This window comes from Pinus tabuliformis, chromosome 4_2 (genome assembly GCF_031772625.1).
Source record: "Pinus tabuliformis cultivar Carrire ecotype Pingquan chromosome 4_2, CPIR1, whole genome shotgun sequence".
Taxonomy (NCBI): domain Eukaryota; kingdom Viridiplantae; phylum Streptophyta; class Pinopsida; order Pinales; family Pinaceae; genus Pinus; species Pinus tabuliformis.
In genome coordinates this window covers 376,428,167-376,453,432 of record NC_142304.1, presented here as the reverse complement: position 1 = coordinate 376,453,432, position 25,266 = coordinate 376,428,167, and the positions used below count along the sequence as shown (strand labels likewise).

General features: G+C 38.6%; 1 protein-coding gene across 3 annotated transcripts in view; it reads right to left on the bottom strand.

The window, feature by feature from the left end:
• The window catches only part of LOC149169504 (S-adenosyl-L-methionine-dependent methyltransferases superfamily protein), a 182,109-nt gene extending 161,620 nt beyond the window's left edge, over window positions 1-20,489 (bottom strand). The window contains exons 1-3 of one of the 3 annotated variants that reach the window (XM_089428717.1): window positions 20,334-20,489; window positions 19,919-20,201; window positions 19,724-19,804 (exon numbers count right to left, since the gene is read on the bottom strand). In XM_089428717.1, coding sequence (XP_089284843.1) covers window positions 19,724-19,804; window positions 19,919-20,122 — 285 coding nt within the window. In that variant the 5' untranslated portion in view covers window positions 20,123-20,201; window positions 20,334-20,489. Of the gene's footprint in view, window positions 1-19,723; window positions 19,805-19,918 lie in introns of all 3 variants that reach the window. The other 2 variants (XM_089428718.1, XM_089428719.1) reach the window with 2 other exon arrangements.
• Window positions 20,490-25,266: the final 4,777 nt, after the last annotated feature.

Here is a 25,266-nt window from a genome sequence, read left to right as displayed (position 1 = left end):
TTGTCCCAATTAATCCTGATTAATTAACCACTTTTCCTACGTTAGGAAAATAATTAAACTAGCTAATTAAATCTAATTAAGACAATTTTAATTAGAAACTTTTTCTGGATATTGAAGATAATTAATCCATCTATGTTTCCAACCTCATAGACACCACCTAAGACTATAACACCTATCCAAGCTACATAAACTAACAAGAATGTATGGCTTAGTTATAGGCATGTTGTTAAAATTGGCAACTAGGGCCAAATTCCACCTTGGGACAACTCATTTGATGGAGATGATGATTGCATTAAATTCCTCTTTTCGAGAGGACCAAAATTGATATAAAGATCATCCAATTTGGACAAGCAGAAGTGCATTTTTGAATTTATGCCCACACATGTGCAAATTGTTCAGGTCGGCCACATCAACATGTAGGCTCATGAAGCCCAATGGACGTGACTCTTCACCCACAACGAATTGTATAAATACAAGTGACCTCTCACCTCATTTGGCATCTTCATCACTCACACATTCTCTCTCCTTCTCTCATTGGTTCGTACAACATTGGGCATTCTCTCTCTCACACGTGTGGATCAAGGAGGACGAATTTTAGAGCTAAATTGCAGCGCCGAAAATTTTAGAAAAATCTGTAGTTTGACCAGCGTTGACTTTGACCTTCCAAGGAGAGTTTGACTTCGATCTTTTGGGAGATTATCTGTTTGGGCAAGCCACATCTTTTGGCACAGGAACCAAGGTAATCTGAGCACTTTGACCACAGACCAAATTGCAGGTTGACCGCAGATTTCAGGACAGCAGTTTGACCAAGTTTGACCGTTGACTTTGTCATTGTTTTGGGCTAACTTTGATCTCCTAATCAGGCCGAGTTTGACTGGGGAAGATTAAGTTGTTTTGAGGACATCCTATTGCTTCTTTGACCAACTTTGACTTTCTAGTTAGGGCTGATTTGACTGCAGTTGACTACAGATTTTGACAAGGTCATTTTGACTTGAATTTGGCAAGTCAATTTTGACTATTGTACTCTCTCTCTCTACTAAACATTTTGATATAATAATAAGAAGAATTGATCAAAGGATTTTCCCCACATTGGGGTTTTTCTCTGGCATCCGCCAAATCTGGTGTACTCTTATCTTGGCTTGTCTTCTGCATATTGTTTTATGTTCTATCTACTTTTATTGTCAATGTGATTAATGGTTAATGTGATTGCTATTGGAAATCTAATTTGGAAGTTGTCATTGGGCTGCTAAAGGAACATTGAAGTAATTGTGCTAAGCATAGAACATACCATTGTTAACTAAAATTAACATGGTATCAGAGCACAGGTGAAGACAAAGCCCAAGCAAGAGAGAGAAAAGCAATCACTAAGAGAGATCTGTTGGTCAAGACTATTGATCTAGCTTCAATGGCTTCTACATCTTACTTCAAATCTGAGGATAAGCTCAAGGACAAATCTGACTATCATGCATGGAAGATGACTTTGGACTTGACTTTGGAAGAGCATGATGCCATGGACTATGTGAAGGGAAGAGTGGTGGAGCCTCCTTCAAATGCACTTGTTGCTGCAAAGACAAAATACAAGAAAGGTGAGGTCAAAGCTAAAAGAATCATTATAGACTCTATTCAAAAGCATTTGGTTGCTTATATTTCTGATTTAGAAACATCTAAGGAGATGTATGATAAGCTGGTTGGGATGTTCAAAGTGAACAATGCAAATCAAATCCTCTTTCTCAAGAACAAGTTGAAGGATATCAAGATGGATAAAGGGGAGTCTATCCAATCCTACTTCATGAGGATTACAGAAATCAAGAATGACCTTCTATCTATTGGAGAAGTTGTTGCTGACAGGGAGCTCACTCTCATTGCTCTCAGAGGTCTTACAAGAGCATGGGATGTGTTTAACACCACCATTCTCAACAATGACAGGATTCCTAGTTTCGATGAATTATTGGCTAGATGCACTCAAGAAGAGATGAGGATGATGGATAGAGACAAGCCTTCAAATGGAAATGAACCTACTGCTTTCTCCGCTCATGCAAAGAGGAAGAACAATGTTGGTCCAAAAAGACAAGGTCAAGGATTCAAGTAGGGATTCAAAGAAGGAAGAAAAGGAAGGTGCTACAATTGCAACAGGTTTGGCCACTATGCTAGAGAGTGTCCTCACAAGAAGGATACTCCACGGGATGACGACAACAACAACAACCACAACAATTTCAAAGGCAATAGCAATCAAAGAAACAACAGGTTCAACAACAAAGGAAAAAGGAATGCTCCCGCTACTCGAGATGGAAATAGTCGACCTCTCAAAAGGACAAGAAATTCCAAGTATGAGGAAAGTAATGTTGTAGGAAAACAAAAAGAATTTTATCTTATTTCTGCTTTACTTACTGCCTCTCCTCAAGATACTTTGGATCATTGATTGATTGATAGTAGAGCCTCAAGGCACTTCATTGGGTATAAGGAGGCCCTCTCAAAATTGGTTGAAAAGAAGACTAACTTGGAAATCATACTTGGAGATAATGCCATCTATCCCGTGAAAGGAATAGGTATTGTCCCTCTTCACTTGAATCAAGGACAAACCATTCATCTACAAGAAGTGTTGTATGTGCCCAATGTAAACAAGAACTTGGTGTCTATTTCTGCGATGGAAGATAAAGGCTTCAAGGTAGCATTCATTGAAGGAAAGGTATGTATTTGGCAAAGAAACCCTAAAGATGCTTTTACACTTGGATTTAGGGTTAGAGGTCTCTATCAAGTTGGAGGAAGTCCTTTGGGAGCCTTGACTTGCGATACTTCTCTTCAATCTGAATTATGGCACCAAAGATTTGCTCACCTTCATTACAAATCCTTACCTGGGGTAAGGAAGATGCCCGAGTTCAACATGAACCATGAAGGAGTTTGTCAGGGTTGTGCAGCTGGGAAACTTACAAGGGGACCATTCCCTTCAAGTAAAAATCAAACTTCCGACATTCTTCAATTGGTCCATTCTGACCTATCTGGTATGTTGCCCGTAACATCATTGGGAGGATATTTATACTATTCAATTTTTGTGGATGACTTCTCTCACAAAACATGGATCTACTTCTTGAAGAAGGACGAAGTGTTCAAATGGTTTTGTTCTTTCAAAGCATTGGTGGAAAATCAAACAAGGAAGAAGATCAAGATATTGAGGACCGACAATGGAACCGAATATGAATCAAATGAATTCAATGACTTTTGTAGAGAGGTTGGCATTAAGAGGGAGACAATCGTTCCATACACTCTTGAGAAAAATGGCATTGTTGAAAGAAAGAATCGAACAATCATGGAAGCCACCCGTGCCATGGTCCATGATCAAAGTCTACCGAAGTTCTTATTAGGAAAAGCTGCCAACGTTGTCGTGTATGTTCAAAATAGGAGCCCGCATCAAGCACTGGATTTCAAGACACCCGAAGAAGTTTTCACTGGTAAGAAACCTGATGTTTCTCATTTTAGAATATTTGGTTGTCCCGTGTATTTTCATGTGCCTAAAGAGAAAAGAAACAAGTTGGAAGCATCTGGGAAGAAAGGTATATTTGTGGGCTACAATGAAAATTCAAAGGCATATAGAATCTATGTGCCTAGACAAAGAGATGTGGAAGTTAGCCATGATGTCACCTTCGATGAAGATACTGCCCTTGGGAAGGCTCGAGATCTCCCCATTCCAAGGAAGGACAATAATAATGATGCTGCAGAAAAACAAGATGAACCTCCTTCAAATGAACCTTTGCCTGATGTTGAAGGCCCGATGGATCCCATTGATCCACCACCTCATGATCCCTCTACCTCAAATAAAAGACCATTGTGGCTCAAATATACTCTCGAAGATGCTGAGAGACATATTGCTCCAAGAGGGACTTTCCACAAAAGCAAGAAGCCAAACAAGTATCAAGGGTACTTAGTTTCTATGAGTACTATTGTTCAATCTGAGCCATGTATGTTCGAAGAAGTCGTAAAGAACCAAGTCTGGAAGGATGCGATGAATGAGGAATATGAATCTATCATGAAGAATGATGTCTGGGGTGTGGTTCCTAGACCCAAGGACAAGTATGTGGTTACTTCTAAATGGCTTTACAAAATCAAACATGGAGTTGATGGGAGCAACGTTGCACGAAGCGGGGATGAAGCGGGGACGCGGAAGCGTCATTTTCCAAACATCTAGGAAGCGAAGCATCTCGGAAGCGTATATATATATATATATATATATATATATATATATATTGCATTTATATTCAAAACAAACATCCCAAATACCAAATTAGTTGTAGAAGACATGCAAACATGCATATTTTTACATAAATCAAGATAGATATGGCATCCATGATTCCATTGTACATCAATGATTAATTATTCGAGCATCAACCATCTATATTCTAGCAATTACAAACATACATCAAAGTGTTAAGCATATAAAACACAAAACATTTAAGCATATTATAAAAAATAAAACATAAAGCATATTATCTAGCAAGTGAGCAACTGTCAACATTAGTCGTGTCCAAAATTCAAATAATAATGTTTACAAAATAGGTCATTTGGCCACCACCAAGACAAAAAATTTCAAATTCACAAGCTTATAAGTCTAATCTATGACAAAAGTAGTAAATTGTGAATATATCTACTAATCCCTCTGCCTTCCACCACGAAGAGTACGTGGTGGTGGGCCTCCACGTAGTGGCAATGAAGAAGATGGTGGTCATGGAAGTTGTGGCACTGAAACTGATGAAGACGAAGCCCCTGTTGTTGGTGTTGAACCATGGAACCTGGGAACCAAGGGACCAGATGGGGGTGGCATCTCAACTCGATCATCATCATCCTGGATAAGAGCATCCTCTAATTGCTCTAATCGCAACACTCTGTCCTCCAAATTGGGCTCCTCTTGATTCCTGTCCCAAACCTTAAGGTCTTTATTAGTCTTTGCATCATCACAGTAATGGGACAGCAATCACAAGTTGTAATGAACATAAACCAAGCTCTTTCCCCGGTCTAATCTCAACATATTCCTTTTAACGTTGTGGATGAAAGAACAAGAGCTCCAACACCTCTCTACAGAAGAAGTGTTTACCACCTATGATAGCACCCGCAATGCCAAAGTCTGTAGAAGTGGAATAGCACCTCCATGCATGTTCCACCACTCAAAAGAAGAAAAAGTCTCTCAATCTCTAATTGCATGCATGCTCCCAAATGAACCAGTGCTAAGCGTATAGTTGCTCAACTGTTTCCGTACCATGGCAACCTCCTCATCAAGGACTAATTTATCCAATGCAATCATAGATTTTTCTAGAACCTCTGGATCTAGGTGTGGTTTTCTCCTGCTCCCCTGCAATTGTTGGTGTTGAAAGCCATGAGAGATGATAGTATTTAGATGTCAAAACATATGCTAATGCATGCAATGGAACATTTAGCATATCCCATCGTTTTTCCACCTCTGCACGAATATAATTGTACAAGGTGATATCTCTAGGCTCAACAATGTCTTTAATCTGCCCCAACATGCTATCCATTTGCTCATACACCTCCCCAATTATTGGCCAATCTGAATTTGCAAACTTGATCATGTAATAAAATGGTTTGGTGAATTGCAAAACATATTTAACCGGTGACCAAACAAACATGTCAAGAATAGTGTACTTGGCTACATTAGCACCATCTCTATTAGGGTTAATTTCCTCCCATGATTCATAGGTCACCATATTAGTTAAAGCTTGTCTCACCTTCACTAGCCACCTAAAGGTGAGGTAATAACTTGCAAATCTTGTTTTTGCAAGTTTAAGCAACTGCAACTTGGAGTAAGTGCCATAGAAGTAGTTTACCCTTGTATGCCCTGTGATAAATTTAATGAGTTGCTTCCCTCTCTTGTAAATCTCATTAATCCACCCACATTCTTTATGCTTTACAATATCATGAATCAAAAGGTTCAATGTGTGCACCAAGCACCCAGACCAAAAGACGTGTGGATGAGTACGCTCAATAACTTTTCCTGTTGCCTTACAATCTGTTGCATTATCTGTGATCACTTGAACCACATTATTAGGACCAACATCTTTGATTGATTGCAATAGATCTGCAATGTTTTGGGAAGTTGAACTGATGGAGGAGGAGTCATGACATGTAATAAATACTCGCAACTAGCAGAAACACCAAGAACACTTATCAAATGTTGGTTTCTAATATTGGTCCACCCATCTGATACAATGTATACCCCATAATCCACTCACTCATTTGTAAAACGTGTCAAAGCTCTTTGAACCTTTGCTTTTTCTCTTTCTAATAATACAATTCTAGCTTTCTCATAGTTGGGGGCCTTGTATCATTTTGGGGCCTCATTGATGGCCTTTACCATTTCATGCCAATAGGGAGAGCGAAGCACATTGAATGGTACACCACAAGCATAAAGAAATTGGACTATCTTTCCATCCACATCATCCCTCCTAGCAACATTCAAGAAATCCACTATTTTTCATTTACCTCTATAGCTTGCAGAAGTACCATCAGGCTACCAAATCTAGAGGTTGCACTTGATTCATATTGAGTTTTTTGTTTTTTTTTTTTTCGTTGTGCAGCCTCCTCTATTTGGATGTATTTTCTTCTTTCTGCAACTGAAACCTTTGGGCAAATCTTTATCCCCACGGCACCCTTTTTCTCATCACTGTCACTCACCTCACAAAGATGCCTCCTCACATGGGTATATGAACCACTATATGGTTTTCCTCCATGACAACCATGAGGGCACAAAAACTTGTAGCTTCCACCACCTTTTCCCCCTTCAAGTTTGGTCACATAGTTCCACAAGGGTGTCAATGCAGCTTTCCCCTCTAGTGTTTCAATGTTCTCATCAAGTTCATCCCCTTCCTCTTCAAACCCTTCCTCCTCATCATACATTGGGTCACTCATATGGGGACTACTATTCTCTTCTTCCCTTCTATTCCTACTCCCCCTTGCCATCATGAAAACCAAAAGTGGAATGATACATATAAGCCAAAAAAACACCATCTTGGAATATGAATATAAGTGGTGGACAACCTGCAAATAAATGAGCAAGAAAAAAGAATGGGAAAGAGTAGGAGAGGGAGGAGAGAAAATACAAAAAACAATGACAAAAAAATGAGGGAGTTTGGGGTTTGCACTTACCTCTTTAGCTCTTGTAGATGGAAGCCCTTCTTTACTCCTCCAAGCTCCTCCTCCTTCACTCCTCCAAGCTCTCCTCAACTCTCTCTTCTCCAAGCTCTCTTTCTCCTCTCTTCTCCAAGCTCTCTTCTCCTCTCTTCTCCAAGCTCTCCAAAAACATAAGAGTGAGCAAATGAGAGGTGAAAAGGACTTTTATCCTTTTCATTCCATCCCTAACCCAACACTAACCCACCCCCCAACCCAACTTAAGCCAAAAAAAAGAAAAATAAAATAAATAAAAAACAGTTTAAGTTGGCCGCACGGCGGAAGCGATCGGGATCTGTCTGGAAGTGGCCCCGATCCACGGCGGGTCCACGGGCCGATCCACCCTCCAAAACGCGGATCCGGGGTACAAAAACGCAGATTGGGCCACACGGTTCACACAGGCCAAGAATCGTCCGGCCCGGCCCGATCCACGTTTCGGTTTTTTGGAGCCACGTTTCGGAGATCGGATCGGCTGCATTTCCATACGGGATGCAAATCAGGTTTTAGAGCCGAGGGGGAGACTTTTCCTACAACACTGGATGGGAGTGCTGAAAAATATAAAGCCAAGTTCGTTACTCAAAGCTTCTCTCAAAAGGAAGGAGTGGACTATGACGAGATATTTGCACCGGTTGCCCGATATACCACTATCTGATCTATTATTGCTCTTGCTGCCTCTCAAGGATGGAGCCTACACCAAATGGACGTTAAAATTGCTTTCTTGCATGGCTCGCTTAAGAAGGAAGTCTACATAGAACAACCTGAGGGGTTCGAAGTACAAGATCAAAGGACATACGTATGCAGGTTTAAGAAAGCCCTCTATGGGTTGAAGCAAGCCCCCAGGGATTGGTATGAGAGGATTGATAGCTATCTTATGAAGCTAGGATTTACAAGGAGTAATGTTGATCCTAACCTATACTTCAAGGTTGAAAAGGACATGCCTCTTATTTTGGTCCTTTATGTAGATGATCTCTTTCTAACAAGTGCAGACCCTCTCATTTATCAATGCAAGAGGGAGTTGGCTTCCAAGTTCGAGATGGACCTAGGTCTGATGCACTACTTCCTAGGCCTAGAGGTGTCGCAAAAGCTAGATGAGATTTTCCTTTCTCAAGGAAAATACATTCTGAAGTTGCTCGAGAGATGTGGGATGGTGGATTGCAAGTTTGTGTCTACTCCGATGGAACTCAACTTCAAGAAGTTGTGTGGTTGGCAAACCCTTCTGAATATAAACAACTTGTGGGGCCCCTGATGTTCTTGGTAAACTCCCGTCTGGACTCTGGACATATGCTTCGCCGTGAATACATTGAGTGAATTTAAGGTCGAGCCTCATCACATACATTGGATTGCTGTTAAGAATCTCTTGAGATATCTTTGTGGCTCAATCAACTATGGTCTAAGATACACTGTCGGGAATTTAAAGCTACATGGATATACTGATGCTGACTAGGCTGGCAATGTAGTGGATCGTAAAATCACGTCTGGATGTTGCTTCTCATTAGGGTTTGCTTCAAATTCTTAGATGAGCAGGAAGCAAAAATCGGTTGCTTTAAGTACCGTCGAGGCCGAATACATTACCGCTAGTATGGCTTGTTGTGAAGTTGTTTGGTTGAGGAAGCTCTTTAGTGAGCTATTTGAGCACGTGTCGAAAACCACCATAATCTTCTGCAACAACCAAAGTGGGATTCTCCTTTCAGAGAATCCTGTGTTCCACGACTACTCCAAGCACATTAATATCAAGTACCACTTTATACAGGATATGGTACAGCGGGGAGCAATAAGGCTCCAACAGATCAGGACTGATGAGTAGGTCATAGACATCGTCACGAAGCCCTTAGGGAAGGTCAAATTCTTAGCCTTCCAAGAGAGACTTGGAGTCATGGAAAGACCCTCCTATGAGGGTCCCGCTTGAGTTGGACACTGAGCTCTGAGAACTCCTGGGGGCTTGGGGCACTTCTCGGAGCTATGAGCAACCATAGGGTGAGTAGTTCACCTTCCCCTATTGGTGCGTTGTGTACAAGGTGAGTGGTTCACCTTCCCCTGTGATACCCCATGATGGTTGACTATGTGTAGGGTGAGTGGTTCACCTTCCCCTACAATTGACATATGCATAGGATGAGTGGTTCACCTTCTCCTATGGCATATGAGCAGGATGAGTGGTTCACCTTCTCATGTTGATGTCCCAGCATACATCCTACCCATGTAGTCTGGGACTCATGGGAAGTACCTCTCATCTGGCCAATGAGTTGGGAAACGTGGATAAGGACCATAGCACTACTAATGGACACATCGTGTATTGTCGTACTCCCTATGTCTAGGATGCATGGTGTTCAAGACTAACATTTGTCAGTGGAGAGTGGTAAGGCCTTGTGACTCACTCTCAATCGATTCTTCTTCATTTTTCATATCAGTGTTCAACAGCGCAGAGAAGAGATGAGACACAGAGATGGTTCATGATGACAGGATGGCATGATGATCGATGATTGACAGGTGGAATTCTCCCTAGTTGAGAGGGAGTGTTAAAATTGGAAACTAAGGCCAAATTCCACATTAGGACAGCTCATTTGATGGAGATGATGATTGCATTAAATTCCTCTTTTCGAGAGGACCAAAATTGATATAAAGATCATCCAATTTGGACAAGCAGAAGTGCATCTTTAAATTTATGCTCACAGATGTGCAAATTGTTCAAGTCAACCACATCGACATGTAGCCTCATGAAGCCCAATGGACATGACTCTTCACCCACAACAAATTGTATAAATACAAGTGACCTCTCACCTCATTTGGCATCTTCATCACTCATACATTCTCTCTCCTTCTCTCATTGGTTCGTACAACATTGGGTATTCTCTCTCTCACATACGTGTGGATCAAGGAGGATGAATTTCAGAGCTAAATTGCAGGGCCGAAAATCTCAGAAAATTCTACAGTTTGACCAGCGTTGACTTTAACCATCCAAGGAGAGTTTGACTTCGATCTTTTGGGAGATTATCTGTTTGGGCAGGCCACATCTTTTGGCACAAGAACCAAGGTAATCTGAGCACTTTGACCACAGACCAAATTGCAAGTTGACCGCAGATTTCAAGGCAGCAGTTTGACCGTTGACTTTGTCAATGTTTTGGGATGACTTTGACCTCCTAATCAGGCCGAGTTTGACTGGGGAAGACGAAGTTGTTTTGAGGAAATCCTATTGCTGCTTTGACCATCTTTGACTTTATGGTTCAAGCTGATTTCACTGCAGATTTTGACAACGTTGTTTTGACTTGAATTTGGCAAGTCAATTTTGACTATTGTACTCTCTCTCTCTCTGTTAAACATTTTGATATAATAAGAAGAAGAATTGATCAAAGGGTTTCCCCACATTGGGGTTTTTCCCTGGCATCCGCCAAATCTGGTGTTCTCTTGTCTTGGCTTGTCTTCAGCATATTGTTTTAAGTTCTATCTACTTTTATTGTCAATGTGATTAATGGTTAATGTCACTACTATTGGAAATCTAATTTGGAAGTTGTCATTGGGCTGCTAAAGGAACATTGAAGTAATTGTGTTAAGCATAAAACATACCATTGTTAACTAAAATTAACACGTTGTTGTACATAGTACAATTGTTCATCCCAAAGCTTCGGATGCTTGTTACAATATCCCAAAAGTAAGCGCATCATCGAACTATTGACCATTTCCATTTGTCCATTTCAATTTGTGGATAAAAAGTAGTGTCATTTTGAAGCTTAGTGCCCATTAATCCCCACAAAGTGTACCAAAATACCCCAGACAAGCAGAACTCTCAATCAGATATAGTGGATCTGGTAAAACCGAATGAATCTAAACATGTTGAAAGAACAAATCTGCAATCCCTTCTCCTATCACCATTCTTACAAGGGGACCAAAACACACATTTTGCTAAATCTGTCCACAACAACATATAGACAATCATGACCTTTCCTAAACATAGGAAAGCCCACTACAAAATCCATAAACACACTTTCCCTTTAATGATAAGGTACAAAAAGCAACATACACAAACCCAATTTTCTATTTCTTGGTTTGCTAGTGGCACACATGACACATCCTCTAATATATTTGGGCATAGTTTCATTCATTTGAGGCCAATAACAATAACTTTGTAGTTGAGCTATTGTTTTTTATACACCAAAATGACTAGAAATGAGAGAAGTATGTGCTTCTTTAATTACATGCACTCTTTCATCTTGTGGAATACACAATTTACCAAGATGATATAGCAATTTGTCATGTACATGATAATCTAATTCTTTCACTTTAGTATCATGGATTAGTGTTTCATAAACATCCTTAAAATCTCCATCTCTAGCATATTGTTCAATATAACTTTCATGAGCTAATGAACTATGCTTTAAAACAATGGATGCATTAACAATAGGTCTAGATAACATGTCAGGAACTTTGTTTTGTATACCTTTCATATACTTGATGACCAAATGCAATTGTTCCAAGAATCCCATCCATCATAAATGGCATCATTGTTGTGGCTTGGTCTGCTATTGAAGATACCGTCAAGGCTGATGATCCATGTGGATGATTGTCTCTTTACCCGTCGAATAGTGCTTCCACTTGTTCACATTTTGAACCAAAGAATACAATTCTTTTTCATAAGTAGGATAATTTCTTGCTGGACTAGTGAAGGTCTTAGAATGGTAACAAATTGGTTTCCTTCTTTGTATTAACACTGCTCCCATGGCGTAATCACTTGCATCGGTTTCAATCTCAAATGGTTGTTGCAAATTTCGCAATGCTAGAACTTGGGTGGTACTATTTTTTTCTTTCAAGGTCTCAAAGGCTTTTTGTTGTTTACCTCCACACTTAAAGACCTGCTCATTACTTGTCAAAGCATGTAAAGGAGATGCAATAAACAAAAAGTTAGCAATGAACTTCCTCCAATATTGAACCGCCACCAAGAAGCTCTTAACTTCTGTTACATTATAGGCTTAGGCCACTTCATAATGGCTTCAACTTTAGAGGGATCAATTTTCAATTCACCAACCCTTATTATATAGCCTAAATAAACTAAAGATGTTTTCCCAAATTCATTTTTTGACATCTTTAGGCACAATTTCTCCATTTTCAAAACATATAAGACTTTCCTAACATGCTTTACATGATCTTCCCAACTTTTACTGAAAATCAATATATCATCTAAGTAGACTATTACAAAATCATCTATGAATGGCCTAAATACATCATTCATAACCCGCATGAAATTCGCAATAGCATTACAAAGCCCGGAGGGAATAACCAGCCAATGCCATTCAAATAAACCTTTTTTTGTTTTAAAAGTAATTTTCCAAATATCATATTCAAAAATCTTGCCTTGATGATATCCACTTTCTTAAGTCTAACTTACTGGAATAAGTTGCATTTTTCAATTGATCCAACAAATCATCAATACGAGGAAGAGGGGAACAATTCTTCATCATAATTTTGTTCAATCCTTGGAAATCCACACACAATCTCCATGTATCGTCTTTTTTTGGCACCAACACAATGGGTGATACGCATGGAGAAGTACTTGGTCTAATGACTCTTTTCTTGAGCAGCTCCTATACTTGCTTCTTTATTTCTACATTCTCAAGCACAAATAACCTATACATGCCAATGTTAGGAAGAGGTGCATCTTCATTCTTATGTTCTATCTCTATCCTTGGTGGTAATCCTTGTGGTTCATGAAAAAGTTTATCATATTTAAAAATAATCTTTAACTATTTCATCTTTAGGTTTAGGATCACATTGTTTGAAAGCTTTGGATTTATCATCATCCTTAGCTTCTATAATCATAAATACAAAATTCTTGCTTGCATTTACAAGCCTTTTCATTTATCTAGTAGTAACAAGAGACAAGTTAATCTTCACAAAATTTCATCATAGCTAGAAATAATCTTCACTAATTCATCTTTATGTTTAGAATCATATTGTTTGCAAGCTTTGGATTTATCAACATCCTTAACTTTTACAATCATGAATACGAAATTCTCGCTAGCATTTACAAGTCTTTTCATTTCTCCAAGAGTTACAAGAGACAAGTTAATCTTAACAAAACTTTTATCATAGTTAGAAATAATACTAACCACTTCATCTTTATGTTTAGGTCCTAGGATCACACTATTTGAAAGCTTTGGATTTATCATCATCCATAGCTTTTACAATCATGAATACAAAATTCGTGATTGCATTTACAAGCCTTTTCATTTGTCCAATAGTAACAAGAGACAAGTTATTCTTCACACAATGTGCTCTTACAATATATGAAATCACATTCTAAGATGATATTGGTTCTCCTCCCTATAGAAGATAGCTTCCTATCATACAAATAAAGACTTCCATAACAATTCCACTGATATCAAGCGGTAGGGCATTTAATTCTACTTCATCTATGAACTCAGAGGTGATTACAAATCTAAGTTTACATTGTTTAAATACCAACTTAGCACCTTAACACACCCATCCTAAGGAATATGGTTTTGGATAAGGCTTGGTTTCAAGTCCCAATGTCTTAGAAATTTCTTTAGAAATGGGATTAGCTTGTGAAACACTATCAAAGAGTATCAATCTTAAAATGTTTTAAGATAACTCTAATTTGGAATAGTTCACTTATTTTCTTTTCATCATGCATAGTTTCAAATTTTAAAGAACTAGTGCTAGAACTAGCAGAAGAAGATATGCTTTGTATTCTGATTGTCGTGATCTTGGTTTCATCACTCGAGTCCAATCCAAGATCCTATTAGATTGTAGCAATGGTCTTGATGTTATCCTTCTTATTTCTAAACCCCTTTTGTAAGACCTTCGAGTTGCGGGCGCGGGCGAGGTCGTGCACGAGGGCGCGCGGGTAGGCACGCGGGCGCGTGGGCGGGCGCTCGGGCGCACGATACGACGGACATGCGACAAGGTTGCGACATAAGTGCGACGATAATGCGACGATAGTGCGACGAAGCAAAGGACACTTATGCGACTAAGTATGGACGGGAGCACCTTCTTATATGCGATGTTAAAAGCATGGAGCCGACATGTTAATAAGACATATGCGCATGTATTATGGGGGCTTTGTGGGGTCGGCCATAAGGCTGCACACCCCATGTAAGTCACGTAAGTATGGATATATATAAGAGGAGCTTGGAGCTCATTAACACCATCGAATCACACATTCATATCTGCGCATAAGACAAAGGTGAAATCTGCGCAAGAGGGGTAAAAGGCTACGCATACCTCATGCGTAGGATTATCTAAAGTGCAGATTGGAGTTTCTTATGCCGGTTGGAGTATAGGCAAGCGTGCCGAGGTTCGGGTGATTTGTGCAGGACTTGGTAAGGAGGTATAAGTGGCTCGGGTGAGCACTTCTCTTTGTGCAAGGGTGCACATGATTGTAAAAGGTTGTTCTATGCCTTGATTGTAAAATATTCTAAGTATAGACTTGGAGTTTTGCCAAGTATACTTGATGATTGTATTATTGAACTGATATAATATATTGTCGGGCAGACTCACATTACGGGGAGTTGCCCCTCCCCTTTATACTTGTTGCAATTGTTGTTCTCGGTTTAATTGCATGATGATAATGAATGAGTATGGGCTTCATTAAGTATAAAGGATAATTGCTTTTACTTAGTTGCGAAACACAAGCTAAGTATGTTAATGTGAAAGTAGGCGTAGTCCACAAATGTTAGTATTGGTGAAAAGAACGCGTTCGGTGGTGCCGCACCTTGCTACGAGCGGTTGGAAGACTACCGCAGGTGTAGGGGCGTGACACCTTTGGTCTTATTTTTGGATGAAGTTTCCAACACTTGGCCTCAATATGTCCTTTCTATTTACAATGTGAACATGAAGGCTTCTCGTCCTCTTTCTTTACTGTAGTTTTTAGTTTCATTTTACCATTTCCTTCTTTCCTTCAACCAGTTGTGTTGTTTTTCCATGGCACTAGAGAATCTAGGTTAGGATCTTAGAATCTCTTACACAACCAACTCAAATGCCACAACAAACTACTTTGCACATCAAAACAAATACAACAGTAAATCAACTAGTGGACAAATAGACAACTTTTTAAGTGGACAAATAGACAACTTTTTACAATTTTTCAATAACCCAACTTCGTTATATTAACAAACTGTAATACAACTGTCTAGGGCTCCCGTACCAGGGATCATGGCCCTCATACAATCACTGATAAAAGAATACAAACTAGGGTTTGGTGTCAACAACTATGACAACCAATCTACCCTGAACAAGATACAATTGACCGTCTAGCTGATGTAGCACACCTCACAGCTTCTCTTAGTCGTACCTCGAACAAATTTGTTGGTCCTTCTGCTCCCAATCTACAGCTCTACCTCTATCAATGGATCCTGCTCCTTTAGGTCACTGAACACGGCTCACCAATCTACCCTCTAGCTGATCATTAGTCCATTAACGAATCAACACATAGGGTCTTCTTGCGAGTTGTTCACAACTCCATTTGTGAACAACTCCTAGATTACCCACTGTTGCTCCTCAGCTCTTAGGGACTTCTTCCCTCTATTGCCTTCCTGTGTTGCTCCAATGAGGCAAACTTAGGGCATGGAGGGTTACCCACTATGACTATCAAATGTCCTTCTCCAACTGTCAACTTAGGGTTGTTCCAACTGCTCCCTTGGTTGCCCTTTTGTCCTTCAAAGAAAAATCCCTGAGCTTCTCCAAATCTGCCCTCCTTACAGCTATCAATGTCCTTCTCAACACGCTAATCTAGAGCTTATTTGGCACGTACTGCAGTCCTCCCTTTCTGCACTTAAGGAAACAATACAACTTTCCAATCTTGGATCAACAACCACCTAGCAAAACAACATCAACATGGAAGAACGATCACATACCTTTGATGTCAACTTTTATGTCCATAAAGTAGCTATGCCTGGGCACCTACTTCTGGAATTTCGGCCCTCTGGTTAGGGCACTCTGAGACAACTTTAGATTTGCACTTCCCTGGCCAAATAGTCCTTCCAGACCTGCGGTTATCCTCCTCTTAAGCTCACCTATCCCTGCGTTGATGCTATGTGTGAATGCGGCCTAAAGGAGACTCCTTTTAGGCCCTCTCGGCCCTCCTAAACAGAGAGTCGTCCACCTACAACACTTCAGATATTTTCGGCCCTGTCACCAGAGAAACTCACCAACAATTTATGCCCATAATTTTCCTCCTTCAAGCTTAGCCTGCTCCTACCAGAATCGGACTCCAACCTGTCACAAGAAAGACCCAAAACACTTATCTTCCTCAACTTCGGTTGGTGCTCCAATGGCCTGCAGCCAAATCAGATATGTTCCTCCTCTTAGATGAGTTGTTCTTACACTTGTGGTGTGTGGAATGAGGTCTCTCCTCCCTCCAATTTATACCTTTCACTTGTGGTGTATGGAATGAGGTCTCTCCTCCCTCCAATTTATACCTTTCACTTGTGGCAACGTCTAGCCCTTAAGGGCATCTCTTCAAATCAAGGTCGACTTGTCCTTTGTGCCACAAGCCCACATAAAACATTCAAAAATTGTTATCTCACAATCTACAAGGCCTCTCTTGGTGCTTCAAGCAGCCCCTTGCTCCTTTAAGGGTGCCATACAGGCTACAATCTCCAATTGCCAAGTGTCCAAAATCCTCCTTGGTTTCACACCCACAAGCTTGGGTGCAAAGCCCACATGTTGGGTTCTTAGCCCACAAAGCCCTTTTGTGGTGCCAATTCCTCCACAACATTGAACCCTAGGGTTTGGAGTACTTCCCAAGCTACTAATCTCAACAAGTTGAACTAATTTCTTTGAGAAGTCGTCCTTAACATTATTTCCCCTTGACTCAATATGAGTAGCTTGGACACAAACTTCATCAAGACTAGTTGGGTTAAACATAAGAACAGTATGTCTCCAATAACTATGCAACCAACCATTATAGTTCAAAAGAGTTTCTTGTGTAAAAGGAGGAATACACAATATTAATGCTCTCTTTCTAAACTCCCGAGTATAGTCTCGCATAGTTTGTCCTCTATTTTGCCTTAGATTTTGCCAATCCATTATTTCCTATCACATATACCCTAAAGGCTTTAATTCATCTATGAATTCATAACAAGAATATATCATTTTACCTTGATTAAGAAGATCTTCTTGTCTCTTAGTCTCCCACCAGATTAGTGTTGTGCCTCCTAGTTGAAAAGTAGCTAACTGGATGTTTCTTCTTCATCCACAATATTTTAAACCGTGCAATATAGTTCAATTTGTTTTTCACAATAATCCAATTTCTTCGCATTAAGCTCCCCATTATACAATAGCAAATCAAATTTCACATCTAATTTCAACCAAGACATTGACAAATTAGAATCAGTGTTCTCTCGGTGTCTTTTCAATGTAGAGGATGGAGGTGGAGGAGTTTTAGGAGGGTCATCTCCACTTCCTTCTCCCTTACTTTGACTTGAGCCTTCTTAGTTCTTCTTTCACTCCTTATATAATTCTTCCACCATGGCTTTCAGCTCAAAAAAGGCTTGGCAAAACATTGCTTCAGATTTAAAGGGGTTTTCTTCCCTTGGAGATTCCATTGTTTGTCTTTGAGATGCACATTTCGTACCAATCAATTGTACTGTTCAAGCAAACCTTCTCCCTGATTAAGCTTAGACTTGGTTAGCATTCAACACCAACACCTGTGCACATCCAGATTAGCATATCCCTGATCAACAACTTTGATACCAAACTTGATCCGATTTAGTGCTAAAGGATTAGTTCATTAATCCATATTCTATTAACAAGCTTCTCAATTTCCTGCAATTTCCCTCAATGAAGGGGCTTCTCCGTCAAAAATGACTTTGACGGGGCTCGCTTGGCCCTTCTTACCAGGCCACCTTGAAGACCAACATGATAAATCCAGTACTTACCCTCTCTCCTAGACTAGCTCTTCTAGCAATAACTAGATTAGGCCCAGCCTCTTCGAAAACTCAATTATCTTCTGGACTATTCCTTTTGTCAATGAAACTCATCTCGCAAATAAGACAAATATCTTTCATGAACCCTTCACAACTGCTACTTGCAATTCTAGCAATCCTCCTCGAGTTACACATCAATTCTCTTTCCCTTTCTGTGTTGCACATCTTCGAGGGAAGTCGAGGGTTCTCTATGAGGGTATTTCCCTTAAATCACTTTTCAGCACACTGTAGACTGCGACCTCCTCTGTGATACATAGGTCGCTGAAGATCACGCCTCATCTAGAAGCTTCCTCAGTGTTTTTCCTTTTTGCTCAATTCATTGTAGTGGCATTGTTGGATCAGCATGACCAAGCAAATGTGGAACAGCGGCAAGGTAATGACATAGTTCAGAATCTGCCCAATGATTTCTTTGGAAGCTTCATGCAACTGATTTGTAGGCCATTGGAGATTACATCACTGTGGCATCTCTTGACTGGATCGGTTTGGGACCAAGCAGGAGCAAAAAGGATTGGAACAAAGACAATTTTAAAGCTTATATCCAATTGGCCATCCAACCAGGTGAGTCCCCCATAACCAAGTAGTAGCTATTTGAAATTTTCTTAAGTTACTCTAGGGAAAGATCAGCATTGTTCTCTGAATTTCCGATCTGTTATGGTCAGCCCTAGCCATAGGATGGATAGATTGTATTCACAACAGCTAGATGAACATACAGTCAAAGCAGAGGTTTATTTGCCTCCAATGGGCTGTGGTCTAGCAGCAAGTTGGAGCATTTGCCACAATGATAAGGCAGGTTCAGAATCGAGTGGGCATGCTGCCTGCGTTAATGTACTTAAACAAGACATTTCAGGTGCAGGTCAAGTTAACATGGGAATACTGGTTGTGTGATAATGCAGATGTTTTGTTAATGGCAATCCCTGTGCTATTGTGATCTTCTTTGTGATTGAAGCCAGGTAAAAGTCCCGGGTCTACTTGATAGAATAGACACCCATTGATTGTGACTTTGTGGCTGAACGTCTTCTGGATGTAGAACCGATCTAGTACCCTCTCCAATCAAAATGGCGCTGTCGACTGAAGAGAAAACAAAAGCAGAGCCTTATTTCCAAAGTATTGATTGGTTTAATGAAATCAATAACTTTCTGGAGGTGTTAAAGAAGTGGCACGCTAATATTATATCACCAATTTGCCGTATAGTTGTAATAAGCAATATAAGAAGTCAACTAGGCATGTATATTGCTGTAATCTCAGGTTCAGGCAATCAAACACCGCTCGACTAAATTCAAATCAGATTAAGTCCAGGCTTGCATGGTTCAGAACCTTGGAACGTTCATGGAACATTGTTATCCTTCGGGTATTATATAAAGAAGCCATTAATAGCAAACAACAACTACACTCAGCCAAAACTTAAACCCAAAACCACAACACCACAACTATTTAATTGAAAAGATGAAAATAAACAATGGACCGAATCCATAAGATCACCCATTTCTACATAAAGTTAACAGAAGACAACTCCATTGTTCAACTACCCCTTTTTGGGAACCAATCTCTGACACTGAGGGAACTAAGCTTTCAATTTTGCGAATAAAATGAATTTTAAGCATATGAGCTGCTGTACATACCTCTAAACGATCCAACAAATTTTCCGTGACTGTATCTATAAAATTATCCTTCGGCCCCATTAGCCATGCAGCCCGATCTCTCTGGAAGAGAATATGGGGAACAGAATAAGCATACATTTCATCAAAATCTCCCAAAAACAATCCAAGGGCTTTTTCATGGACCAGTATAATCTAAATTATATAGACTGCAAATACCTGCTTTCTTTTCAGGAGGCGATCAAATATTTTGAATTTGCCACCTTCGGAATCATCTCCTCCCGATGCGCCTGTGGACATTAAAGACGATAACCACAATGGGAATGGCAATCGGACTGAATTACTTCTAAGATGACGACGATGATAGATTCCATTATGTCGCCAAAGGGGTTGCCTTGCAGCGAGCTCTGACAATACCCACATCTCCTTTCAATTTTTGCTTTGTCTTGCAGATGTTCATACGCAGAAGGTAGGTTGTTTCTGCAATGCAGCTCAGCTCAGCCTGAAACAAGAAGAAGCATATTCAAAATAGGCTATGGGCCAAAATTCCCCTGCTTCTCAATCGTGTCATTCAAAGATTTCTTTCTATTGCATTGCAATCGACAACTTGAGTACTCATTTGCAACTAACTTACGGGACAGAGGACTTCATCTCCCAAGGCGTTCCATTATTATCAAAATCATACTGTTTGATATAGGGAACGGGAGTACTCAAGTAAATAGGGAGATGAATATGTAGGATGAGGCAAAAAAGAAAGGAGTGTCATAATTGTAATGGTGGGGATGGATATGTAAGATAAGGGAAGCAATTTATGCTCGAACGAAAATTATTTTGTAATTGTATTGTAGACCTTATTCATTTTTCTCGTTTACTCTCTACCATTTTATGGGTGTTACTAATTTCATATTTGATTTGGTTTGTTTTTAATGGAAAAGAATTATGTTATTTGATTGTATTCAAAGAGTTGAGTGTGAAAATTTTAATTTTGTATATGTTTATTATAAAATTATTAATTTTATCTTAATAATTTAGGAAGGTTTTAAAGTTAATTAGAAAAACGTTTTGAAATTTTTTTATTCATAAAAAGTTACTATTTATCATAATCATATAGCAAGTATGTAATAATTAGAAATAATCATCATTAAATCATAACTTATTAGTAGGTTTGAAAAACAAAAAAAATCTAAATACATATTTCTATGTTGAATGAAGTAATAGATGGGTAGTTGAAGAATACACTTCAATATAATAATAGATGGGGAATTAATGAAGCATTTAGCCAACATTTGGATTACAATTCATCATTCAACCTTTGCACTCAACTCCCCCTTCTACCCTTTTTGTTGTATTCTTATCGATTGTAAGTTGAAATTAAAAGAAAGGGATTTAATCTTCCCAATTACATGCCCATCACATTCATATGTTGGTGGAACATGATAAGATTAATAATGATAAATAAGGAACTAATATGTTAATGATAAGAAATGAGTATAAATTAAGAGTAGCAATATTAAATATATGAATTTAGATTTGAAACAAAGAGATCTCTAACATTGATGAACATATTTTGAATGATAAAAATAAGATTAATATATATTGGTATGTAGCATTTGGTACTTGAGTAATAATCACTTCATAGAACAATATCCACTCCCCAAAAATTTTGCATGGAATTTTTCAAGTGATGGGCTAAGAAGTTGTTGAACCCTCATCAACACCCTTATTTTTCAGAGAAAATTAAGGGACATCTGTGAAATTTTGAAATCACTATCTTTTTTATGTTACTTAATCTTACCTTCTTAATTTGAAGAGATGGTTCTATGTTATTTTATTTTTCAGTCTATTCATTCTTTTTAAGTTTTGAAGTACTTTATTAATTATTTTGGTTATGTTGTGTCTTGTATAAACAACAACTTCTATTATTGTATATATTGAATAAATCAATGGAACCCCTTTTGAATTTATGAAAAAATAGGATTTTTATTAGGAATTTTTCAAATTTTGCATGAATTATCTTAGCCCATAATTGTTACATTAAACAATGTAAATAAACCAAAATCCATGAAAAACACCAAAATTCTTTAAAAACCCCAAAATTCTAAACACTTTATCTTTGTTTTACTTTTCCCTTTATAAATAGGGGAATATCTGGACTTTTTGTGTTCTACTTATTTCTCTAAAAGTCTCAATATCCCCTTAACCTACTTTGTTTTCATTTTATTTGTTTAAAGCTCAAAATTTCCTTTTCATTTTTTAAACCTCAAAATTCCTACACTTACTTTCTTTTATTTTGAAACCTCGATGTATATCAAAATATCTGTCCTCGCCCTTTTCTTCAAGCTTATTATCCAAAATCCTCGAAATTTCGATCCCCGGTATAACGACAAAAGTTTTATGTTAAATACTGAAATTGTTTAAGATAATAAACAACAATAGTGGATGTCTGAATACCTTGATATTGGAATGTCATAGCTTGAGTGATTGGAGACTTCCACAGTGATTCATATTGTTATATATGATGGACCATGATGGTCCATCATGTCATAACTTTTTACAAATCATTCAAATTCCCAATATGTATAGATGGTCAATACACCGATATGGCCAATATGGTTGATATATCAGATATTTAGGTGTTCCTTTGTTTCGATATGGGAATATCAAAATTTTCTTTATAAATATGCATTCCACAAAAACAATCAATATCTTGATATGTCGATAAGCCAAGTCAATGTGCCACCTCATTCGTTGATGACCAGCCATGTTGAGACACTTGGAAGATCTAACGTGGCATATGATGTGATATCTAATGTGGCATCTAACAAGTGGCACTCATTTTTGCACTTCTAAAGTACAAAATTGACTTTTTCCCTGACACATGTCTTCCACTTGTCAATGCCATGTCATCAAACTGTTAGTGTCAAGTCATCAATTATGATGTCATGATTATGTCATCATTTGGGATGTCTTAGTATCTGGCTATCAGAATATCGACAAATTTATCAAATCTTGATATTTCAATATCTAGTTAATCATGATTAGTTAAGAAGTTAATTATGATTAGGCTTATATTAATTGTTAATCGTGTTTTCAATAAAATAAATGGTTTTTATTAGTATTTAGTTTATCTAAGTTTTTGTCATACATAACATAATATTGGCCTAAACCAAAAAAATCATGGATAGTCGATATCTCGATGAATGATATCATTAATTAGGATTTTTATTGTGATTAGCATTAATAGATTTAAAGTTAAATAAAGGATTAGGGTATCAGGTTATTGCAGATTTTGAATAAAAATTTTGCATTTCTTGTTTGTCGGATATTATGTGATTTTAATAAATGCTTTGGTTTTCTATACAAGGTACCTCCAACAAAGTAATTAGAACCAATGGTCTAATGGATGAATCCCAACCTCCAATTCTAATTTTTATCTAAATCGTGTGCACAAAGAGTGCATTAAATTAAGGAACGGTGAGGAAAAGTTTAATGGCATAGCGATCAAATCATCTAAATACTTAAAGAAATCATTCTAATTGAATGAATGATTTCTTTGTAGTTTTAGTTAAGGAAAAACTAGAGTAATCCTCTTATTTTGCTTTTTTTTCCAAGGAAAAAATCATAATTTTATTCAACTTGAAACAATGAAAAAAATTACATTTTATAGATGTTGAAAGCATTTAGTCAAATAAGTCTCTCGACTTATGAGCAATAAAAAAGGAAAACTAGAAAAACTACATAAAGTATGTCGAAGTTAAGTATGATAAAAATCACTTAACTTCTCCTTTTCTCCTTTCTTTCTCTGAACCTTTTGCTAAATCCCAAGGTTGGGAGCAAGTGATACAGTTTAAAATTTATTTCTAGTTATATGTAAAGAGGTTTATTTGTCTAAGTTTTAGCTCTCTGATACATGTGTTATCTTTATAACCCCCATGCCCTTTTCATTGTGTGTTTCCTCTTTATGTTGCTTTGGTGCTTGAATCTCTATTGATTTGATACCTCATCCTAGTAATGAGCTTCATGTTTGTCCCTGTAATTGGGATCTCCAAATCTCCAACAGAAATCATACTATGTGAAAATGAAACTGAAAGGAAATCAACACCTTTTACCTCCTCTGTCGATTTGGAAAGAACTGACGAGGGCCTCTCATCATATGTTGTTGTTGGTTCGCTAATTGTCTCAACGCATTCCCCAACTTCCTTTCTGACATACCCAAGTCCTGCCTGACAGGGTAATTCTTCTACTTTGATGGGGTTGACAATGCCTTGCCCATTAATGCCCAAACATTTTCCTTCATAACCCATTTTCTTCAACAGTTTGGAGCCAATTCCTGTGGTATGATTTTCAAAAACAGCGAAATCATCATCAGGAAACATACATGAAGATGGAGAACTACTTTTTACCTCACATGGGTCACGCTGCAACTTTTCCAAGGCCTCATCCTTAGCTTGCAGCTATTGTAGCAAACTTTGTTTCTCCTCTTTCTCTTCATGTAGAAGCATCTTCAATTCAGTGTTCTCTGTTTGAAGATTTTGGTTGTTGTGCTTCAGTTCTTCCAGGGCCTCTTCCATGGCTCGCAACTGAAGCTGCAATCGCTCCTTTTCCTCTGTCTCTTTTTGTAGAGCTTCATACATTATTTCCACCCTTTGGGAAATTTTGAGCATGGTCTCATACATTTCTTTTTCATCCTCTGTCGCTGCATGTTCCATTGTTCACGCTTGCAATTCACATCCACGCAAATACCACTCTGATACCAAACTTGATCTGAGTTGACTCAACTCCCGGATTTAACCAAGATCTTTTACTTTTGTGCTGTTGTTAGAATTGCATTTAAAATATCATAAGTGAACATATATGCATGTTGTAACAAAAAAGGAACATGACAATCATCAGCAACATAAAACTCAAGACGTTGATAACAGAGTTCATCTAGGAGGGACTACGTCTCTGGGCCTCACTGTCAAGATGGTGTAGGCCACTGCATTAAGTGTTGGAAAGAGGGATGATGTACATGCATGTGTTTTTCTCTATCTTACAAATAATATGCCCTCACGCAGGAGTGGCTCCAAGAGATGTTCTGCTACAGGAACTCTCATTCAAAAAGGACTCCTATCAGTATGACATAATTTCACATATGACAATAATGAGCATCTCGCCAACATGGCATCAAAGGGATCTCAATTCAGACATACATGCGACAACATGAGTATCCCATCAACATGACGACAAAGGGATCTCAAACAAAACATGACGAATCATGACAACAAGTACATCCCACAGATGATTCTGTGTCACATCAAGCAGGAATCATGAAACAAGTAAGAAAACAAGATCCCACATCAAACATCAAACAGGGATCTGTGCAACACAATGCATCTCATAGCAAAAAGAAGTACATGAACACACTGCATATACCTCACATCCTGGGGCCATCTGAAGAAAAGGATGTCAAACTGTTGAAGTTGGTCGTACCATCAATCTCGCAGCGTTGAATCTCATGGAATGATTGCTCACACGTTGAATGCTGACACCTGCACTCCACTTTGAAAAGTGGCCGAAAAATGAAA